At 57.6% G+C, this 17,175-nt stretch overlaps 1 protein-coding gene across 1 annotated transcript; it reads left to right on the forward strand.

Moving 5' to 3' along the window:
* The first annotated feature begins 469 nt into the window (after nt 1-469).
* On the forward strand, nt 470-16,537 carry TCF25 (transcription factor 25). Its single transcript, XM_059481432.1, has 18 exons — nt 470-660; nt 1,531-1,713; nt 3,070-3,144; nt 4,606-4,727; nt 5,667-5,732; nt 6,844-6,926; nt 7,387-7,517; nt 10,294-10,393; nt 10,546-10,639; nt 11,457-11,549; nt 12,019-12,124; nt 12,435-12,594; nt 13,721-13,808; nt 14,365-14,523; nt 15,093-15,183; nt 15,370-15,449; nt 16,084-16,156; nt 16,298-16,537. Exons 1-18 carry the CDS (start codon nt 475-477, stop codon nt 16,457-16,459), a joined length of 2,052 nt encoding a protein of 683 aa, XP_059337415.1. The 5' UTR covers nt 470-474; the 3' UTR covers nt 16,460-16,537.
* Nucleotides 16,538-17,175: the final 638 nt, after the last annotated feature.

Here is a 17,175-nt window from a genome sequence, read left to right on the forward strand (position 1 = left end):
CCTCCATAATAAATCCGCTGGGCTGCCCTGGGGCCGCGTGGCTGCTCCTGAGTGCGCGGGGGAGCGGGGTAAGGGTGCTGCGGGCCGTGGGGGGATCGGGGATCGGGGCGCTCCGTTTCAGCGTGCGCATCTCTCACCGCCATCCCTCTTCTCCCCGGGCTGGGCCCACCCGTGACCCCGCACGGCACCGCGGGAACACCGCGCTCTCCACTCCCGAGCGCTCCCAGCCGCGGGCCCAGCCCAGCCTGTGCGCCGGTACCCACCCGTGCCCCGGTTCCCGTGTTCCGGTTCCCGTGTCCCCGTTGCCCGTCCCGGGACACATTTCACGCCCGGAGCGCCACGGAGGTCGCGGTGCGCAGGGGGCGTGGCCTGCTTATCATCAGCCAATGGCTGCGCGCGGTGTGAGTGGGCGGGCCCGGCGCGGGGCGGGCGCGCAGGCGCAGTGCGGGCGCAGGCGCGCAGCGGGCGGGGGCGATGTCGCGCCGGGCCCTGAGGCGGCTGCGGGGGGAGCAGCGGGGCCAGGAGGGGCCGGGGCTGGGCGAGCTCGGCCTCGGCACCGACCCCGGCCCGGAGCGCGCCCGGGAAGGGGGACCGCCGCCAGCCCCCGGGAACCGGCCCCGCGGGCCGCCCCGCGCCGCCGTCAGCAACCGCTTCGAGCTGGTGAGGGGGGGCAAAGCCCGGGAGCCCGGGGTACAGCGGGTGGGGACAGCTGGGGGGACAGGGACGGGGATGGCGGGGACTCGGGGGACAGTGGCTGGGGGGATAACTGGGGGACAGTGACTGGGGGTGACAGCTGGGTGCGCAGTCGGCGACATTGCTGGGGACACTTAGCTGGGGACAGCTGAGGTGCCAGTCACTGGGGGTGGCTGGACTGACACTGACCTGGGGGCAGAGGCTGACGGGCTTTGGGGGTCACTGGGGGGAACAGGGGGGCAGTGGCTGAGGGGGGCTCACAGTGGGGGTGGCAGGGGTGACAGTGGTTTGGGGTCAGTGGTTGGGGTGGCAGTGATGGGTCTGGGTGGTGGGTAGGAAGGGTGGGGGGCAGCAACTGGGGCTAAACTGGGAGGAAACAGGAGAGAGGCCTGGGAGGGCTGGATTTGGATGCTGTCAGAGCTGGACTGGTGAAAATGTTTTTAGGAACATCCCTGCCGCCTTCCCAGCACTGCAGGACCCCAGTGCTGGATGTCAGATGGGCCCTGCTGGGTCCTTGGGGTGACAGAGCCCCATCCTGCTCTCCAGACACCTCCTCCAGCCCCAGCCATTCCCTGTCCCTCCCGGAGGCCTGGCTGTGTGAGCATGGGCCACGCTGGGTTTGGAAGCTCTCCCAGGGCAGAGCAGAGTCTGTGGTGTGAGGGGACAGACACACCATGGGGGTCCTGTGCTCCCCTCCACATGTGTGGCACTGTCCTGGCAGCCCCTGGGTGACATGCTGGACATGAGGGGTGTCCAGACCTCCATCTGCGTGCAGGAGGAGCGCTGGAGCAGGTCCCTGGGGAGTTCTGTCCCTGCAGCTCGTCCCTGTGTTTGCAGATCCCAGCTGAGGAGTCGGAGGATGAGGCGGCGGCCGGAGAGGAGCGGCTGAGCGAGCAGGACCCGGCAGGAGGGAGCCCCCAGGGCAGCAGGGACAGGAGCCAGGACAGGGCTGTGACACCTTCGGAGACACACGGGGATGGAGAGAGAGGGGGCCAGGAGGCTGGGCAGCCAGACAGAACGGTAACTGCTGCCAGGGACTCACCCCTGGGGAGGGTGGGCACGCTGGTGCTGGGGGCTGGGTTTGTATGGGGACCCAGAGGGGTTCTCCAGCTGCAGAGAGGGAGGAGGCACCCCGGGAAGGTTGTGCCGTGTCCGTGTTGTGCTGTGTCCACGTGAGCACTGAGGTCAGCCACGGAGGAGTGGTCTCAGGAGGTATTTGTTTTGGAGCAGGGGATGTGAGGAATTCAGGCAGTGTCAGCTGGATGCTGAACCTCTTCTTGCCTGTAGTGATTTTTTGTCATTGGATATCAGGATTCCTCCTGTGGTCTGTATCAGCCCAGAAATGTCTCCTTGCAGGATTCTGTAAGGAAAGGGGCATTTAATTAACAATTTCCCATGGCAAGGCCTGCCCAGATCTCACCAGAGAAGAGGCTTGGGGGAGCAAAGGGGCTTGGCCCCTGGTCTCACTTGTTTGCTGTGCATTTGGGGGTTGTGTCCCTGGTTTGGGTGGCAGGGGAGCAAAGTCCACTCTCTGTGTGCATTCCAGCTGTGCCAGTGGCCTCTGGCAGCCCAGGGGCTGTGGGTGCTCTGGGCAGTGTGTCCCTGTGAGAGCAGTGGCTCCAGGGGTCCTGACCTGGTGAGTTGGCTGTGCCAGCACTGCAGGGACACACCTGTGGCTGCTCCCAGAGCTCCAGGTAGGACATGGCAGCCCTGGGCAGGCAGCTGCTGCTCCTGGGTAGAGCCAGGACAGGGCTGGGAGCAGCCTGGTCTAGTGGAAGGTGTCCCTGCTTCCTCAGGGGATAGGAACTGGGTAAACTTTGAGGTCGCTTCCACCCCAAACCATTCCATGATGCTGTGGTCCCTTGCTGAGTTACCTGCTAGACCCTGCAAATGTGCTTGCCAGCTGTGCCAGGCAGATTAGGGAATGCCCCCAGCATCCTGAGCTGGAGCAGCTGCATCTGTAGGGAGAGGAACTCTGGCACTGGGACTTTTGTCAGGTGTTGGTTTCTGTGGAAGCGGGAGTGAAATTGGGAACTGTCCTGCACCCTGGAAAAACAGAAATAGGGCTTATCTTGAGGACTGAGAGAGGCTGAAGCATTTCCTCCACACCTGGCACAGCTAAACTTGTTTCTCTCCTGATTTCATAGCCTCAAATATTGATGTGAAAGTCAGCTGAGGTTTAACCCTTTGTGAATCTTTGGTGCTTTCCTCCATTTCCTCCATGTGTCTTGATTTCCACCTGCTAACAAACACTAAAGGGTGAATTTTGGTTTCATTTAAGGACCCTCAGTGTGCTGATCCCTGTGGGAAATGCTCTTCTTCCCCTGAAGCTGGCACCCCTGGGAATGCTGACAGCTCTTCCCTTTGTCTTTGCAGCTGGCAACGAGTAACAAGCCACGGAAGAAAAAAAAGAAAAGGAAAACCAAGAAAAATTCAGCAGGAGAGACTGTGGTATGTCTGTGTGTGTGCTCTGAGTCAGGGGCCTGGCTGGTTCCTCCAGTGGAGCTGGCACACTGGGAATTCTGAGGGGACTGTAGGAGAGAGTCAAGGCAAAAATATCAGTTTCAAAATTTAAAGGTAAAGAAGCCTCTTTAGGATCGTGGAATCTGGAATGGCTTAGATTGGAAGGGACCTTAAAGCTCATCTCATTCCATCCTCCTCCATGGGTAGGGAGACCAGTGCTGGGGACCCCAGAGCTGGAAATAGCAGAAGGATTAAAGTCATTGATCTCCTTCATTCAGTAGGAGTGAGGTTCAGGTGGGAGCTGCTTTTCTGGTGAGGTTTGAGTCTGAACTGTGCACAGAATTACAGAATCCTCAAGGTTGGAAAAGACCTCCCAGATGGTGGAGTCCAACCTCCCTGTTCAGTCCAGGGAGAGTCTTTGGTCAGCATCCTGAGCCACTGGACTCTGGAGTGAAGGGCTAAGCCATGACAGCAGGGATGCTGATCCCTCCTCCCTGGGAATGCCACTCAGGGGTGAGTTTCTGGGGTGGAGAACCCTCTTGGAGAGCCTGTTTCCTTTCCCAATCCAGCAATACTGAGCAGCAGGGGACATGTGCCAGCTGGAGGCTGGGGGGACACCCCGACCCAGGCAGTGAGGGATAATAAATACAGCCTCTGTTCCAGCACTTCCATGCAGAGCACATTATCCCTTTCCTGTGTACACTCCACACACAGGGGCTAAATTTAGCTTGAAAAGGCAGCCTGGCAGTGCTGCTTGGGTGTCCTGAATGGAATTCTGTGTTCCACCCATGGACATCATGAGGAGGATGTGCAACAGGCACGTAAGAAATGTGTCACTTGTTGTTTGTTGGGGGAAAATGGAGGGAAATCAGGGTTCAAGTGTTGTATAACTGTTGGATGTGAGCAGCTGGATGGATTCCTAGGGTGGTTGGAAAATGGGGAATGGGAGACTTGGATTAAAGTAATGGGGGTGTTTGAGACCTTGTCATGAGGCTCACAGCAGTAACTTGGTGTTTCCATGGACAGTAGAGAGTGAAGGCTGGTTATTTAAATGTTTAAATGTCTTTGGACAAGGGCCTGGAGTGTCAGGACAAGGGGGAATGACTTCTCACTATCAAAGGGCAGGGTTAGATGGGATATTGGAGGGAAATTCTTCCCTGTGAGGAGAGTGGTAGTGCCCAGAGCAGCTGTGGCTGCCCCTGGATCCCTGGCAGTGCCCAAGGCCAGGCTGGACAGGGCTGGGAGCACCTGGGACAGTGGAAGGTGTCCCTGCCATGGGACATGGAACATGATGAGCTTTAAGGTCCCTTCCAACCTAAACCTCTCTGGGTTCTCTGAGGAGCCACAGCCCCTGACCCAGGGAGGCAGCTGGGTGTGATGTGTGCTGGGTGGCCTGCAGGCTGCTGTGACTCAGCCTGTGACAGAGGCCTTGGCTTTGCCTTTCTGAAGGAAGACAACGACCTGGAGGACATCGAGAGCCTTCTGGAGAGGATCGAGGATCCCCGGCTGGCCCCGCAGAGCCAGGGCGGGATCAGCACCGACAGCCGGCCCCTGCTCTACGTGGAGCACAGGTACTGCTGCCTCCCTCCTGCTCTGAGGGACAGCTGTGGGCACAGGTACTGCTGCCTCCCTCCTGCTCTGAGGGACAGCTGTGAGCACAGGTACTGCTGCCTCCCTCCTGCTCTGAGGGACAGCTGTGGGCACAGGTACTGCTCTGAGGGCCAGCTGTGGGCACAGGTACTGCTGCCTCCCTCCTGGTGTGAGGGACAGCTGTGGGCACAGGTACTGCGGCCTCCCTCCTGCTCTGAGGGACAGCTGTGGGGCACAGGTACTGCTCTGAGGGACAGCTGTGAGCACAGGTACTGCTCTGAGGGACAGCTGTGGGCACAGGTACTGCTGCCTCCCTCCCTCCCAGCCCTGCCTGCTCTGAGGGACAGCTTCTCCCTGAGGAACAGAGCTGGGACCCTCCCAGTGTGACCAGGCCAGGAGCTCCACACCGTGATTGAAAGGGTTGGGATGGTTGTGCACATCTCTGCTCCTCTGGGAGCTATGTTTGGTTCTGATGGGGATTCCCTGCTGCCAGGCCTGCTTGCAGTGGTGGCAGGACCAGGTTAGTCTCCAGAGGGACCTTCCAGCCTCAGAACCTCTGCAGAGGTGCCAGTAGCCCTGGTGTGTAGAGCTTGCCATGGGATTGATTCACTTGTGCTCCCGAGCCCTGGCTGCTCCCAGGAACATCCCAGCCAAGGCTCCAGCTGCCCTGGAGAGGGCAGCAGCAGAAATCCCCAGCTCTGCAGCAGGGCAGGAAGGAAGCCTGTCCATGGAGCAGGGCTTTCCCTACCAGTTCTGGCAGTTTCAGTCTCCTTTCTCCATGCTGTGTATGATCAGTGGGGAGTGTGTGACAGTTTGGGGGTTTTCCAGAGACACTCTGGGGTGCTGGGTGTTGATGGAGAGACTTGAGTGTGGCACTGTTAAACTGATGGAGCTTTTCTTTCTTCTTTCCGCCTTCTCAGAAACTTGAATCCAGAGAATGAGTTGAAGAGATACTTTGGGGCTCGTGCTGTGCTCGGGGACCAGAGGTTAGTCCAGAATTTGGTGTTAAACCCTTTCCAAATCTGGGGAGGTGTGTCTCTCCTGCCCTTGGCAGGGCTCATGGAATCCCCAGTGCCACACCTGGGCAGGTAATCCCAGGCTCAGGGTGTGTTACTCATTTAATAGTTGCTTATTGGGGCAGAGGAATATTTTCAGTGATATGTGCAAGGTGGGGAAAGACTTCTCCAGGCTTTTACTGGCATTTGCTTTTTCTTTTGCTCCTGTCCCCTCTCATTTATTTCCAAACCACCCTTCAAAGTCCTTTCACTCAAGTTCACAGAGTGCAGGCACATAGTTTTTGTGTGTTTCTCCACCATTCATTCCTTGTTGCAGTTCCAGAGCCTGTGGTCAGAAAGTGAATCCTGAATAGTTTCAGCATCTCATGCCCCTTGTATCCAGGGGCCCTGGGAGCCTGTTGCCCCCTGGGTGTGATGTCTCTGTGTTTATCCACTGCTCGTGCTCACTGTCATCCACAAAATCGCTTGGAAAACCAAGAATGGTCTGAGCTGAAGGAGGGAGAGACTCTGTGGAGGAGCATTTGGTGCTTGAGGAGGAAACTGCAGTTCCTTGGGATTATCCTGTGCAGGGCCAGGAGTTGGATTTAATAATCTGTGTGGGTCTTTTCCACCTCAGGATAGTCTGTGATCCCTTTCTGAGGAGGTGTGGCTCCCTCAGAGTAGCCTTGATCCACAATTGCTCCTCAGCCACTAAATTGTGCATTTTTGAGTACAGCTTAAACTAATCCAGTGGACATTTGAAGGCCCTGCTGGGAAGAGAGATGAGTCAGAGGGATGTGGGGCTCTCCTCATTGGACCTGGGAAGCTGCACAGAGGCAGCTGAGGGTTTGGCAGGGATAAGAGCAGGGAGAGGAGCTCTGGAAGTGGAGCTGCTGCAGGCACTGGCTGGCCTGGATGGTGCACACACGGCAAAGCCTGAGCGCAGGTGTGTGCTGTGTCTTGGAGGCAAACGTTGAGCTCTGGGCACAGCTCTGTGTAACTCTCTGTGGGGATGAAATAGGACCTCATTTTTCCCTTTAGCATGGTTTCACTCTCCTGCTGTCAGTGCAGAGGAGCTGTGAGCTGTGTGTTCCCTCCCCAGGCCCAGGCAGAGGCAGCGGCAGTACGTGCGCAGCATGTGGCTCACAGCTCCCAAGAACACCTGGCCACGCTACAGCAAGACAGGTGAGGCCTTGGGGCTGCCTGCTGCCCTCTTTGGGGCTGCCTGCTGCCCTCCTTGGGGCTGCCTGCTGCCCCCTTAGCCCCTGGCCCCATGGGTGCTGCTCAGGGCATGCAATGTAAAAGAGGGACCTGCTCCTCAGCTGGTGGAATACACCTCCTGCCTCAACAGAGAGCTCTGTGGAGTTGTACCTTATGATTGGGTTTATTTCCCCTTCTTTTGGAGGTAGCAGGGCGTGGGTGCTTCCATCTTAGCAGCAGAATTGTTGAATAATGAGGAGTGTCCCTGGGGAGAGTGAGCAGCCTGGGCTTTTTGGGTGGGTTTGAGATTTGGACTCATGGGGAGGGGGAAAAGAGTGGAATTCTCTGGGAGTTTCCAAAACCACGTGTGTCTGTGGACCCAGTGATGGTGTGAGAGAGCAGAGGAGGGTCTCTGGGGTAGCCAGGTGTCCCCTGCTCCCTGCAGGTATCAGCATGCAGCTGCTGGACACGCGGAGGGGGGTGCAGCACTTCACCTTCGAGCACCACCGTGAGTACCAGCAGGTGCAGTTCAAGTTCCTGGACGCCGTGGAGTCCATGGACCCCAACAACATCGTGGTACGTTGCCTCGGTCCTGCTCTTCCCTCCTGTGCTCCTGCAGCCCCTTTCCCTGGGAGGCTGGGCTGCTGCAATCCAGTGGAATCCTTTGGGTTGGGAAGGCTCTGAGGCAGCTGTTCCCCCAGCACTGCCAGGGCCACTCCAGCCCTTGTCCCCAGGTGCCACATCTACACAGCTTTTAAACTCCTCCAGGGCTGGGGGATTCATCCCTGCACTGGGCAGACTGGGAGCAGGGCTGGACACTTCTGGGGAGGGAATTGTTCCAGATATTCAACCTGAATCTCCTCTGCCACAGCTTGAAGCTGTTTCCTCTTGTCCTGTCCCTGTTCCCTGGGAGCAGAGCCCAAACCCCCCTGGCTGTCCCCTCCTGTCAGGAGCTGTGCAGAGCCAGAAGGTTCCCCTGAGCCTCCTTTTCTCCCGGCTGAGCCCCCCCAGCTCCCTCTGCTGTTTCTGCTGCTCCAGACCCTTTTCCAGCTCCATTGCCCTTCCCTGGACATGCTCCATCCCCCTGATGTTTGTGTTGGGGTGAGGGGCCCAGAACTGACGCCAGGGCTGGAAGTGCCCCAGCAGTGCCAGCACAGGGGATGGGCAGTGCCCTGGTGCTGTGGCCACACCTGGCTGACACAGGCCAGGTGCCCACCTGGCATCCTGTCCATCCACTGTCTCCTGCACCCCAGGTCCTTTCCCAGCCACTTCTCCCCCAGCCTGTTTCATTCATGGGGTTGGTGTGACCCACAAGCAGGACCCAGCATGCCACCATGTTGTCCTTCATCCCTGTGGCCTCATCCCTTGATCCATCCTGTCCAGATCTCTCTGCAGAGCCTTGGGTTATTTATTTCCAGGCTTGTTTGGGCTGTTAGGACTTGTTTGGAGAGCAGAGCCCTGTGTCCCTCTGTGTGGGGTGAGGCAGCACTGAGTGCTGAGCTGGCCTGTCACCTGGTTAAGCTGTGACCTCCTTGGTGCAGAGGAGGTCTGGTGGCAGAGCCTTGGTGGCTGTGCCAAGCATGTGCCAGGTCACCTTCTGAGAGAGGAGCCCACAGGAACTGTCCCTTTGGCTGCAAGGGGGGGAACAAAGTCCCCTTGTCTCAGCTCCTAGCTGGGAAAGGAGGAATATTGTATAAACCCATGGTGAACTGGCAATCCAAACTAACAGCTGTGCTATTTATAAACTCCTGCAAGGATGAAAAATGTGTCTTTTCTTGGTATTTCAGCAAAACAGCCTTTTGTGTGGGGAGTCCTTCATGCGTGTCCGAGCTCATTAAGCTGTATGGTAACATTTATAGTTTGGAGTGATAAGCAACAGCAAAATTGCTCTGCACCCAACTAAACCATAACTGAGGGATGTTTCTCTGAAAGGTCTGGCCACATGAGCTGGGATACATGCCCTGGAGATGTTCTTTAAAGAGCCCATTGTCTGCTAAATAAAGTTTACTTCCTTCTGCTTTCCCACCCTCGGCTCAGGGCCGTGGGGCTCTCTCCAGCTCAGCAGTTCTGCCTGGATTGAGGGATTTGGATTAAGTGAGCCAAAGTAATTCCTGTGCAGCAGTGAGTGTCCCAAGGACAGCTCAAGCTCAGTCCCTCACACAGGAGAGGCTTTCCATGGTGTTTTAATCTGGATGCTCTGACCCTCTTAGGGGGTCGGGCTATAATTGAGGACATTTGTACAGCTTGAAGTCTTCCTCTTTTCTGCCAAGGGTAAGATCTAACAGATGGATTTGGCAGTTCCAGACAGTTTGTCCATGGTCACCACAGTCCTGGCATAGCTGGAGCCCAGCTCAGCCTTGCTGCTGTGGTTTCAGCACATAAAACATCACTTCTGGGGAGCTTTTTGTTCAGTGAGTGATTTTTCTGCACTTGCTGGTAGGTTCAAAGGTCACCCTTGGTGACCTTTTCTTGGCTTTTTCCCATCACAGAGCTCCATGTCCCCCCAAAAGTGGACTGGGAAGGAGCTTAAGAGTTTTGCCCCTTAAGGAAGAGGTTAAGCATCAGGCAAGTGGCTCCAGGCTGGGCTGGGCCAGCCTGGAACATCCAGTCTTTGTGCTGTTGGTGGTCCCACTGGTCCCCACCCTGCAGATGGAAACTTTTGGAGCTTTGGAACCTTTATTTTTTCAGTTTTAGGAGGAAAAAAATCCCCAAACTAAACTGTGAGAAGATTTGTAGCTTCAGTATTTTTTACTGAACTGAGGTTTTAGGTACTTGAGAAAAGCTTATTTATAATATAATTAGTGAATTGAGAGAGTTTTTAGATTAAACTTCTCTTCTGAAGCCCGGAAGTAGATATTTATTTATTATTATTATTATTATTATTATTATTATTATCCATTACTACTGCTGATTCCTGGATTTGTAATAGATGTGTCCAAATGTCCTCTCAATTTCCAGAGAATGCAAAACCTGAACAAATGCTCACAACTGTTAAGGGATAGATGAAAAACCCCAAACCTGTAACAGTGCCTGCATCTCGTTGTCTCCTTTCCAAGGAAGTGGAGGAGCTGGGAGACCTCTGGAGGAGGACAGAGAAGATGAGCAAAGGCCTGGCATGGGCTCTGCTGGAGAAGCTGGGAGGGAGCTGCCCAGGGGACGCTGCCTTTGAGGGCTCCCATCCTGCACGTGGTGGGGACAGAGCTCCCTGTGCCCTTCCAGCTCGGGGTGGATGTGGCAGGGTGGGATTAGGGAGCTCTTGGCATTGTGTGTCACAGCTGGCTCTGCTGGCAGGTCCCTGGGTCAGTGACCAAATCCCTGCTAGTGACACAGTGTTTGCCATGCTCTTGTGCAGCTGCTGCTCCAGATGAACCCCTACCACGTGGACTCCCTGCTGCAGCTCAGCGACGTGTGCCGCATGCAGGAGGACCAGGAGATGGCCCGGGATCTCATAGGTAAGCGTCAGGTGAGGAGCAGAAGTGTCTTTGTGCCCGGCTGGGCTGGGAACGAGCTGATTTCCTCTCTTTGGGGTTAAAGGGAGTGCTGGGCAGTGCTGTGCTGGGCTGATGTCCTGTCCTGTCCCTGACACTGCCCTTGCTGTCCCCAGAGCGGGCACTGTACAGCCTGGAGTGCGCCTTCCACCCCGTGTTCAGCCTCACCAGCGGCACCTGCAGGCTGGACTACCGGCGCCCAGAGAACAGGTGAGCAGGGCTGGCTGGGCACCAGGGGGGCTCAGCTGGAGCCCCTTTGGCCACAGCCACCCTGATCCACACTGCTGCTCATCCAGGGACACCCCTGAGAGTCCCTGTCTGCTGGGGGCTCCTGGGATGGTGCTGGAGCACAGGCAGCTCGTGCATGGAAGCTTCTGCACAAAGCATCCCTTTTCCCAAGGGATTCCCTGCTGCAGCAGGAACTGTCCCTCCCTGTCATACCCTCCTCATGCCATTAGTACCCCTCAGCCCAAAATGGTCACAGAAATCCTTGCTGTGTGTCTCCAGCCATCACCCCCAGCACTCACACTCCTCCCAGCCTGGATCTTTATGTAACTCCAGCTCTGCAGCTGCTGGGAAAGGTGACTTTATTCTGGGAATTTTCCAGTCAGCTGACCCAAGCCATCTCTCCCAAACTGCTGTACCTGGAGGGTGCTCACATTTCTGCCCCTCTGGCTGACACACTTTGTGCCATCAGTGACCTGTATCACCAGTTCAGGTGTTGGGCCTCCCCACTCTGTGTCCCTGTCCCCACACCCCTGGGACAGGGCAGGATGTGGTCTTGGGGGATTTACTTGCGTTGGCCTCAGTCTCCAGAGCAGGTTGTGAGTTTTCTGTCCCCATTCTTGCACAAAAAGAAAACAAAAACAAGAGGTGGGAGCATGGGGGGGTCTGTGGCACTCCATGCCACACCACAGTGTGATGCTTGGGGATGTGGAGCTCTTGATGACTGTGTCCCCTATTTTGAGTGGCACAAAATACTTCTTTCCACATCTGGCCTATAAGTCCTGCTGCTGTTCCCATGCAGGGCTTTCTTCCTGGCTCTCTTCAAGCACCTGATGTTCCTGGAGAAGAGGGGCTGTCCCCGCACAGCCCTGGAGTTCTGCAAGCTCATCCTGAGGTGGGTGCCTCCACCGAGGGTGGAGTGTCTGGGTTTGGGGGGGACAGTCACCCCAGACAGGTTCTGCTGCTCCTGGGCTTGGTATGGGCTCATTCCCCGCCTTAGAGCTGCATGGATCTGTGCTGGGATGTGCTGGTGCCCGTGGAGAGGTGATGGGTGAGGAGGGGCCCTGGCTGGCCCGTGACTGCCAGACTGAGTTTGGAGGCTCAGCACAGCAAAGTGTGGCAGTGCTTTCAGCCCACTCAGTTTGTGGCCACTGATTGTCCTCCTGGTTGGTGGCAGGGGACTGTCCCCTCTATAGGGACACGGAGCACCACTCTGTCATCCTGCTGGCCGTGCAGGATGTGTTCCTGTTCTCTCCACTTGCTGAGTCACTGGATGTCACTGGGAGAGGCTGTTTGGCTCAGAAATCAGGGCAGCTCTCTCAGCTGTTGTGACACTGAGCTTGTTCTCTCCCCCTGCTCCCAAGCCTTGATCCTGAGGATGACCCTCTCTGTGTGCTGCTGCTGATCGACTTCCTGTCCCTGCGGGCCCGGGAATACTCCTTCCTGACCCGCCTCTTCCAGGAGTGGGAGGTGAGTGGCCAGCAGGTGAGGGCATGGCTGCCTGGGCTGCTTCCCCCCAGGTGAGCCCTTTGCAGGGATCTCACAGCCCAGCTGCCAGCCCAGCAGCACTGGAATGATCCATAAAGGCTGGGCTGCTGGTTCCTGTAACCCTTGGGTCCTGCAGATAATTGTGAGAGCTCAGAATTGCTCACTCAGCTGTGGGGGCACGGAGCCAGCGGCTGGGAGCTCACTTAGCCCCAGCAGGCAGAGCCCCAGCCCCGCACAGCCAGCTCTGCTGTCAGCATCACTTCTCGGTCCCTCTGTGTCCCTGATCCTGCAGAGTCACCGGAATCTGTCCCAGCTGCCCAATTTTGCCTTCTCGGTGCCACTGGCCTATTTCCTCCTGAGCCAGCAGGAAGAGCGCCCGGAGCTGGAGCGGGGCCAGGCCCGGGAGCGAGCGGCCCGGCTCATCCAGCTCGCGCTCATCATGTTCCCAAGCGGTGAGTCTGTCCCCTCTGGTGAGGCCATCCTGGGCAGGGCTTTGTCACTGTCCTCCTGGGACAGCCGGGCCGAATTCCCGGCAGGCAGGGCTGCATTCCCGGCAGGAATTTGCCAGGGGCCTTTGGGGAGGCAGCCCTGAGTCACAGCAGAAGCATCGGGCAGAACGCCTGTGCCCAGTGGGGTGGGGAGAGGGCAGCTCTGGGCTCCTCACCCCAGCACAGACACCGAGGGGCTGGAGCCTGTCTGGGAAAGGCAACTGCAGAAGGAGCAGCTGAGACAGCTGGGGGCTCAGCCTGGAGAAAAGGAGGCTCAGGGGGTCCTGGCCCTTCACAACCCCCTGACAGGGGGGCAGCCAGGGGGGTCAGGCTCTGCTCCCAGGGAACAGGGACAGAAAAAGAGGGAACAGCCTCAGTTTGGTATTTGGAACAATTCCTTCCCCAGAAGTGTTGTCCAGCCCTGGCACAGCTGCCCAGGGCAGTGGTGGAGTCTCCAGTCCTGCAGGGACTGTGGACATGGCACCCAAGGACATGGGTTTGGGGTGGTCTTGGCAGCGCTGTGGGAATACACTGGTTCAGTGATCTTGGAGGCTTTTCCAGCCTCTCAGTTCTGTGGTTCCATGATTCTGCCCACCCTCCCCAGAGCAGCTGATGCTCCTCCATCAGAGTGGTCAGGGGTGAGCAGGCTGGGGGAGGGTGAGAGCTGGAATGTTGGAGCAGGGAGATGTCTCACCTCCCCAGGGCTGCCCGGAGCAAGGACAAGCCAGTCTCCTTGGCTCTCCCTCCGAGGCACAGCTCTGTTTGGGATGTGCTCTCCCCATGGGTGCCCATCACTCTCCCTTTCATCCCGTGGGTGCTGCTGTCCATGAAAGGAGCACACAGCCCTCAGGCCCAGGGGAGGGTGTGTGCAGCAGGAAGAACCAGCTCTCCAACAGAGATTCAGTTTGTGGGGGCTGGAAACATCTTTTAGGCTGTTTGTTGGGGTGACTGAAATAATGCCCTTGAGAGCACAGGGACCAGCAGTGTCCTCACCCCCTCCTTGTGTCCTTGTTGGTGCCCCAGAGGGTGACCCCACCCCACACTGCCCTCACCAGCAGGTCCAGACGAGTTGTCTGCCTTTGTGTTGCAGTTCTGATGCCGCTGTTGGATCACTGCAGCGTGCAGCCCGACGCCAGGGTCGCCTCCCACCCCTTCTTTGGGCTGAATGCCCAGATCAGGTAAGGCCTGGAGATGTTCTCAGCGAGGGGAAGGGATCGATTTTGCCGGCGGCGGGGATCTTGCATGCTCAGACAGCTAATGCAGAGCTTGTTTGGGTTCCCTGAGCAGGCTCATTTGGTAATGCCTCATTTGATAATCCTTTTGATAATGGATTTCCATAATGGCCTCTGGATGGGGCTGACAGACCCACCTCAGCTCAAGGTGGACGGGTCAGGAGTTCAGCCCAGAGCCTGTTGGTGTGTGCAGGGAGGGAGGTGACGCGTGTGTCCTCCCAGGGCAGGCTGTCTCCAACCAGTCTGCCTTCCTGGACACGTGGTCTCCCTCAGCGTGCGAAGGCTCTCCCTCAGGCCAGGGCAGCGTTCCCTCATTTCGTGGCTCTGCTTAGCCTAAAAATAGATGGAGGCAGAAGTTCTGGTGGAGGTGGCTGGCAGTGTCCAGGCGGGAGCCTGCCTCTGATGTTCCCACGCCAAAGGGCAGCACAGAGCTGAGCCCTGGCCATCCCGTGAGGAGCAGGAGGAGGAGGAGGGTGCCGTGAGTAACAGCCCTGTCCCACAGCCAGTCGCCCGCCCTGAACCAGCTGACGTCCCTGTACGTGGGCAGGACGCACGCCCTGTGGAAGGACCCGGCTGTCATGGCCTGGCTGGAGCCCCACGTCCACGAGGTTCTGCGCATGGTGGACGCCCGGAACGCGCTGGTGCAGGAGGCTGAGCACAAGTGAGCGCAGAGGGTGCAGGGTTCCTGTGCCAGGGACAGAGGGGGACAGAGGGTCTGTCCTGGGCAGCAGCAGTTCCCTGTCTGGGACAGGGCTCGGAGCCCCACAGCTGCTGCTCTGATGCCAAGGTCACAGCATGGGGCCAGGAAGGCAGTGGTTCCTTCCATGCTTTTCACAAATGGGAATGTAGAGCTGAACCTGCACTGCATGTCCTGCACTGCCTTCCCCAGGCTTGGCTGTCACCTGTACCCTGCAAACATCCTGGAGAGGGTGGAGGGGTGGCCTGGAAGGGCAGGGATGGTCACACAGGGCAGGTGAGAGCTTAGGAACAGTGCTGAGAAACAGGAGAGAGCTGTCAGGTGTCCTAAACCAAGGTCAATCTGCTCATTCCTGAGCTCTCTGCTCTTTCTCCAGAGCTCAGCAGCTCCCAGCCCCTTTGGCTCGCTCTAAGCCAGCTCCATCCAATATGGCCTTGTCCCCCAGAGCCAGGGAAGCTGCTGACACTGCGCCTGGAGCAGCAGAAATGGGAATGTGCCTGCTTAGCTCACTGCTCTGTCCCTCCCTGTCTCAGGAGGAAGATCCGGTACCAGAGCGCTCCCAGGAACATCTACCGGCACATCATCCTCTCGGAGATGAAGGAGGCCACGGCAGCCCTGCCCCTGGTGAGGGCCTGATGGGCCACAGGGGCTGTGGTGGCACCTGTGTCCCTGCTGGGCCCATCCTAACCCCTGTCACTCACAGCTTCTGTGGGTGCCCATGTTTGCTGCTGCTGGATGCAGCCTTCATTGCTTCATTTCTCCTTCATTCCTTCATTTCTCCTTCGTCCGTCCTTTCTCCTCTCCCTGCAGGAGGTGACCTCCCAGCCAGTGATGGGGTTCGACCCCCTCCCTCCTCTGGATTCCATTGTTTCCTACACCCGCCCAGAAAGGTACCACCTCCTGCTCTGGCACAGCCAGCCGTGTTCCCTGCATGCCCTCAGCCCCAGGCCAGTCTGGGCATTCAGGGCTGGCATCTCCTCCATGGCAGAGGAAGAGCTGTGGTGCTCCAGGCAGGCAGAGCTACAGGCTGGACTGGTCCTGCTGCTTCCCATGGTGGTCACCACTGGCCATTGCCAGCCATAGGGCAAAAGCCAGGGAAAACCTAGGTCGTGGCTGACTGGGAGGGTTGGGGGTAAATAGAAATTTAAATACAGCCAGTCCTGGTGTTGGGGTGGGGCCATGTGTGTGTTCCACACCAATCCACTCAGAGTAGAGCTGGTAGGATCATGGAATCCTGGAATGGTTTGGGTTCAAAAGACCTTCAAGCTCATCTCATTCACCCCCTGCTATGGGCAGGGACACTTTCCAGTAGACCAGGCTGCTCCAAGGCCCTTCCAACCTGGCCTTGGTTGTGCTCTTAGTGACTGGTTTGCTCAGAGTTGCTTCTCAGAGTTGCCTGAATTCAGAATCCCATTGGAACTCCCCAGTTCCCTCCCTCAGGGCTGGTTCCAGCACCACCCACATCCCAGTGAGGAGTCACAAACTGGGCTGTACCTTCACCATGGTGCCACTTGTGTCTTCCAGGATGAGCCATCCCTCCAATGAAAGCACTTTATCCCTCTTCTTCCGCTCGCTGTTGCCAAATTTTAACTTGCAGGTGAGTGCAGGCTGGGATTTGGGTGCAGCATTCCCCCATGGTGTTCCTGCTCCAGGAGCCACTGCTGGCAGCAGCCTGCTGCTGGTTTGGCCCTGCGCTGTCCCTGTCCCTGTCCCTGCCACCACCGTGCTGCTCTCGCAGGGGGACGTGCGGCACGACGGGGACGACGAGGCCGGGGCGGCGCAGGACCTCAACCAGGGGGTGAACCGGCTGATGGCGGCCATGCGGGACATGCTGGCCAACATCCAGTTCCAGGAGCCGCCCCGCGAGGACAATCCCGAGGGCGACGGCGACTGGGACTGAGCCGGGCTGTCCCTGCCTGCCCAGGGCCTCTCTGTCCCCCCCCTTTGTGTCGCACTCCAATAAAGTCACAGAAACGGACTGGCCGTGGCAATGGGCTCTTCTGGGGAGGGGGCTGCACCCATGGTGTGGTCTCCATCCAGGGAGGGGGGCTGACAGCCGTGGGCCTTGTCCAGGGCCCCACTCAACAGGGGACAAGGTCTGTCTCAGCATGTCTGAGCTAATCAACAGCAGCTGTCCCTTGTCCCCATGGCAGCTTAGTCCCCTTCTGGCCTCCTCTACACACAATTTCCATCCCATTCCCCTCCCTGTTCTCCTGCCTCTTGTCCTTAATTCCCAGAGGGCTTTTACTGCCCTCTTCTTCAGCTCCTTTGTGCTTCCTGTGGCCTGGAGCTTCCTTCCCTCTGCAAAATACTCTGCACCCACACTACACTGAACCTTCCAAAGGTCCGAGAGTCCCCCGTGCCACTACAATTGTGCAAGGAGCAGCTTTTTCAGCCTTTTATTTATGTTTGGAGAAGAAATCTTTCCCCCCTTCTTTGTTTGTCTCTCCTTTATTCCTTCACCTAGAGCAAGGAGCGAGGAAAGCCACAGTCAAACCTTAACTCATCCTTGTTCCCGTAAAGCTTTTTTCCCTTTTTTTGCTGAGTAATGGTGAATGCATGGAATAAATCCCTGTTCCTGCTGTATTACCTCCCTGGGGGATGTAGCTGGGCTGG

This window comes from Ammospiza nelsoni, chromosome 13 (genome assembly GCF_027579445.1).
Source record: "Ammospiza nelsoni isolate bAmmNel1 chromosome 13, bAmmNel1.pri, whole genome shotgun sequence".
In the NCBI taxonomy this organism is placed as follows: domain Eukaryota; kingdom Metazoa; phylum Chordata; class Aves; order Passeriformes; family Passerellidae; genus Ammospiza; species Ammospiza nelsoni.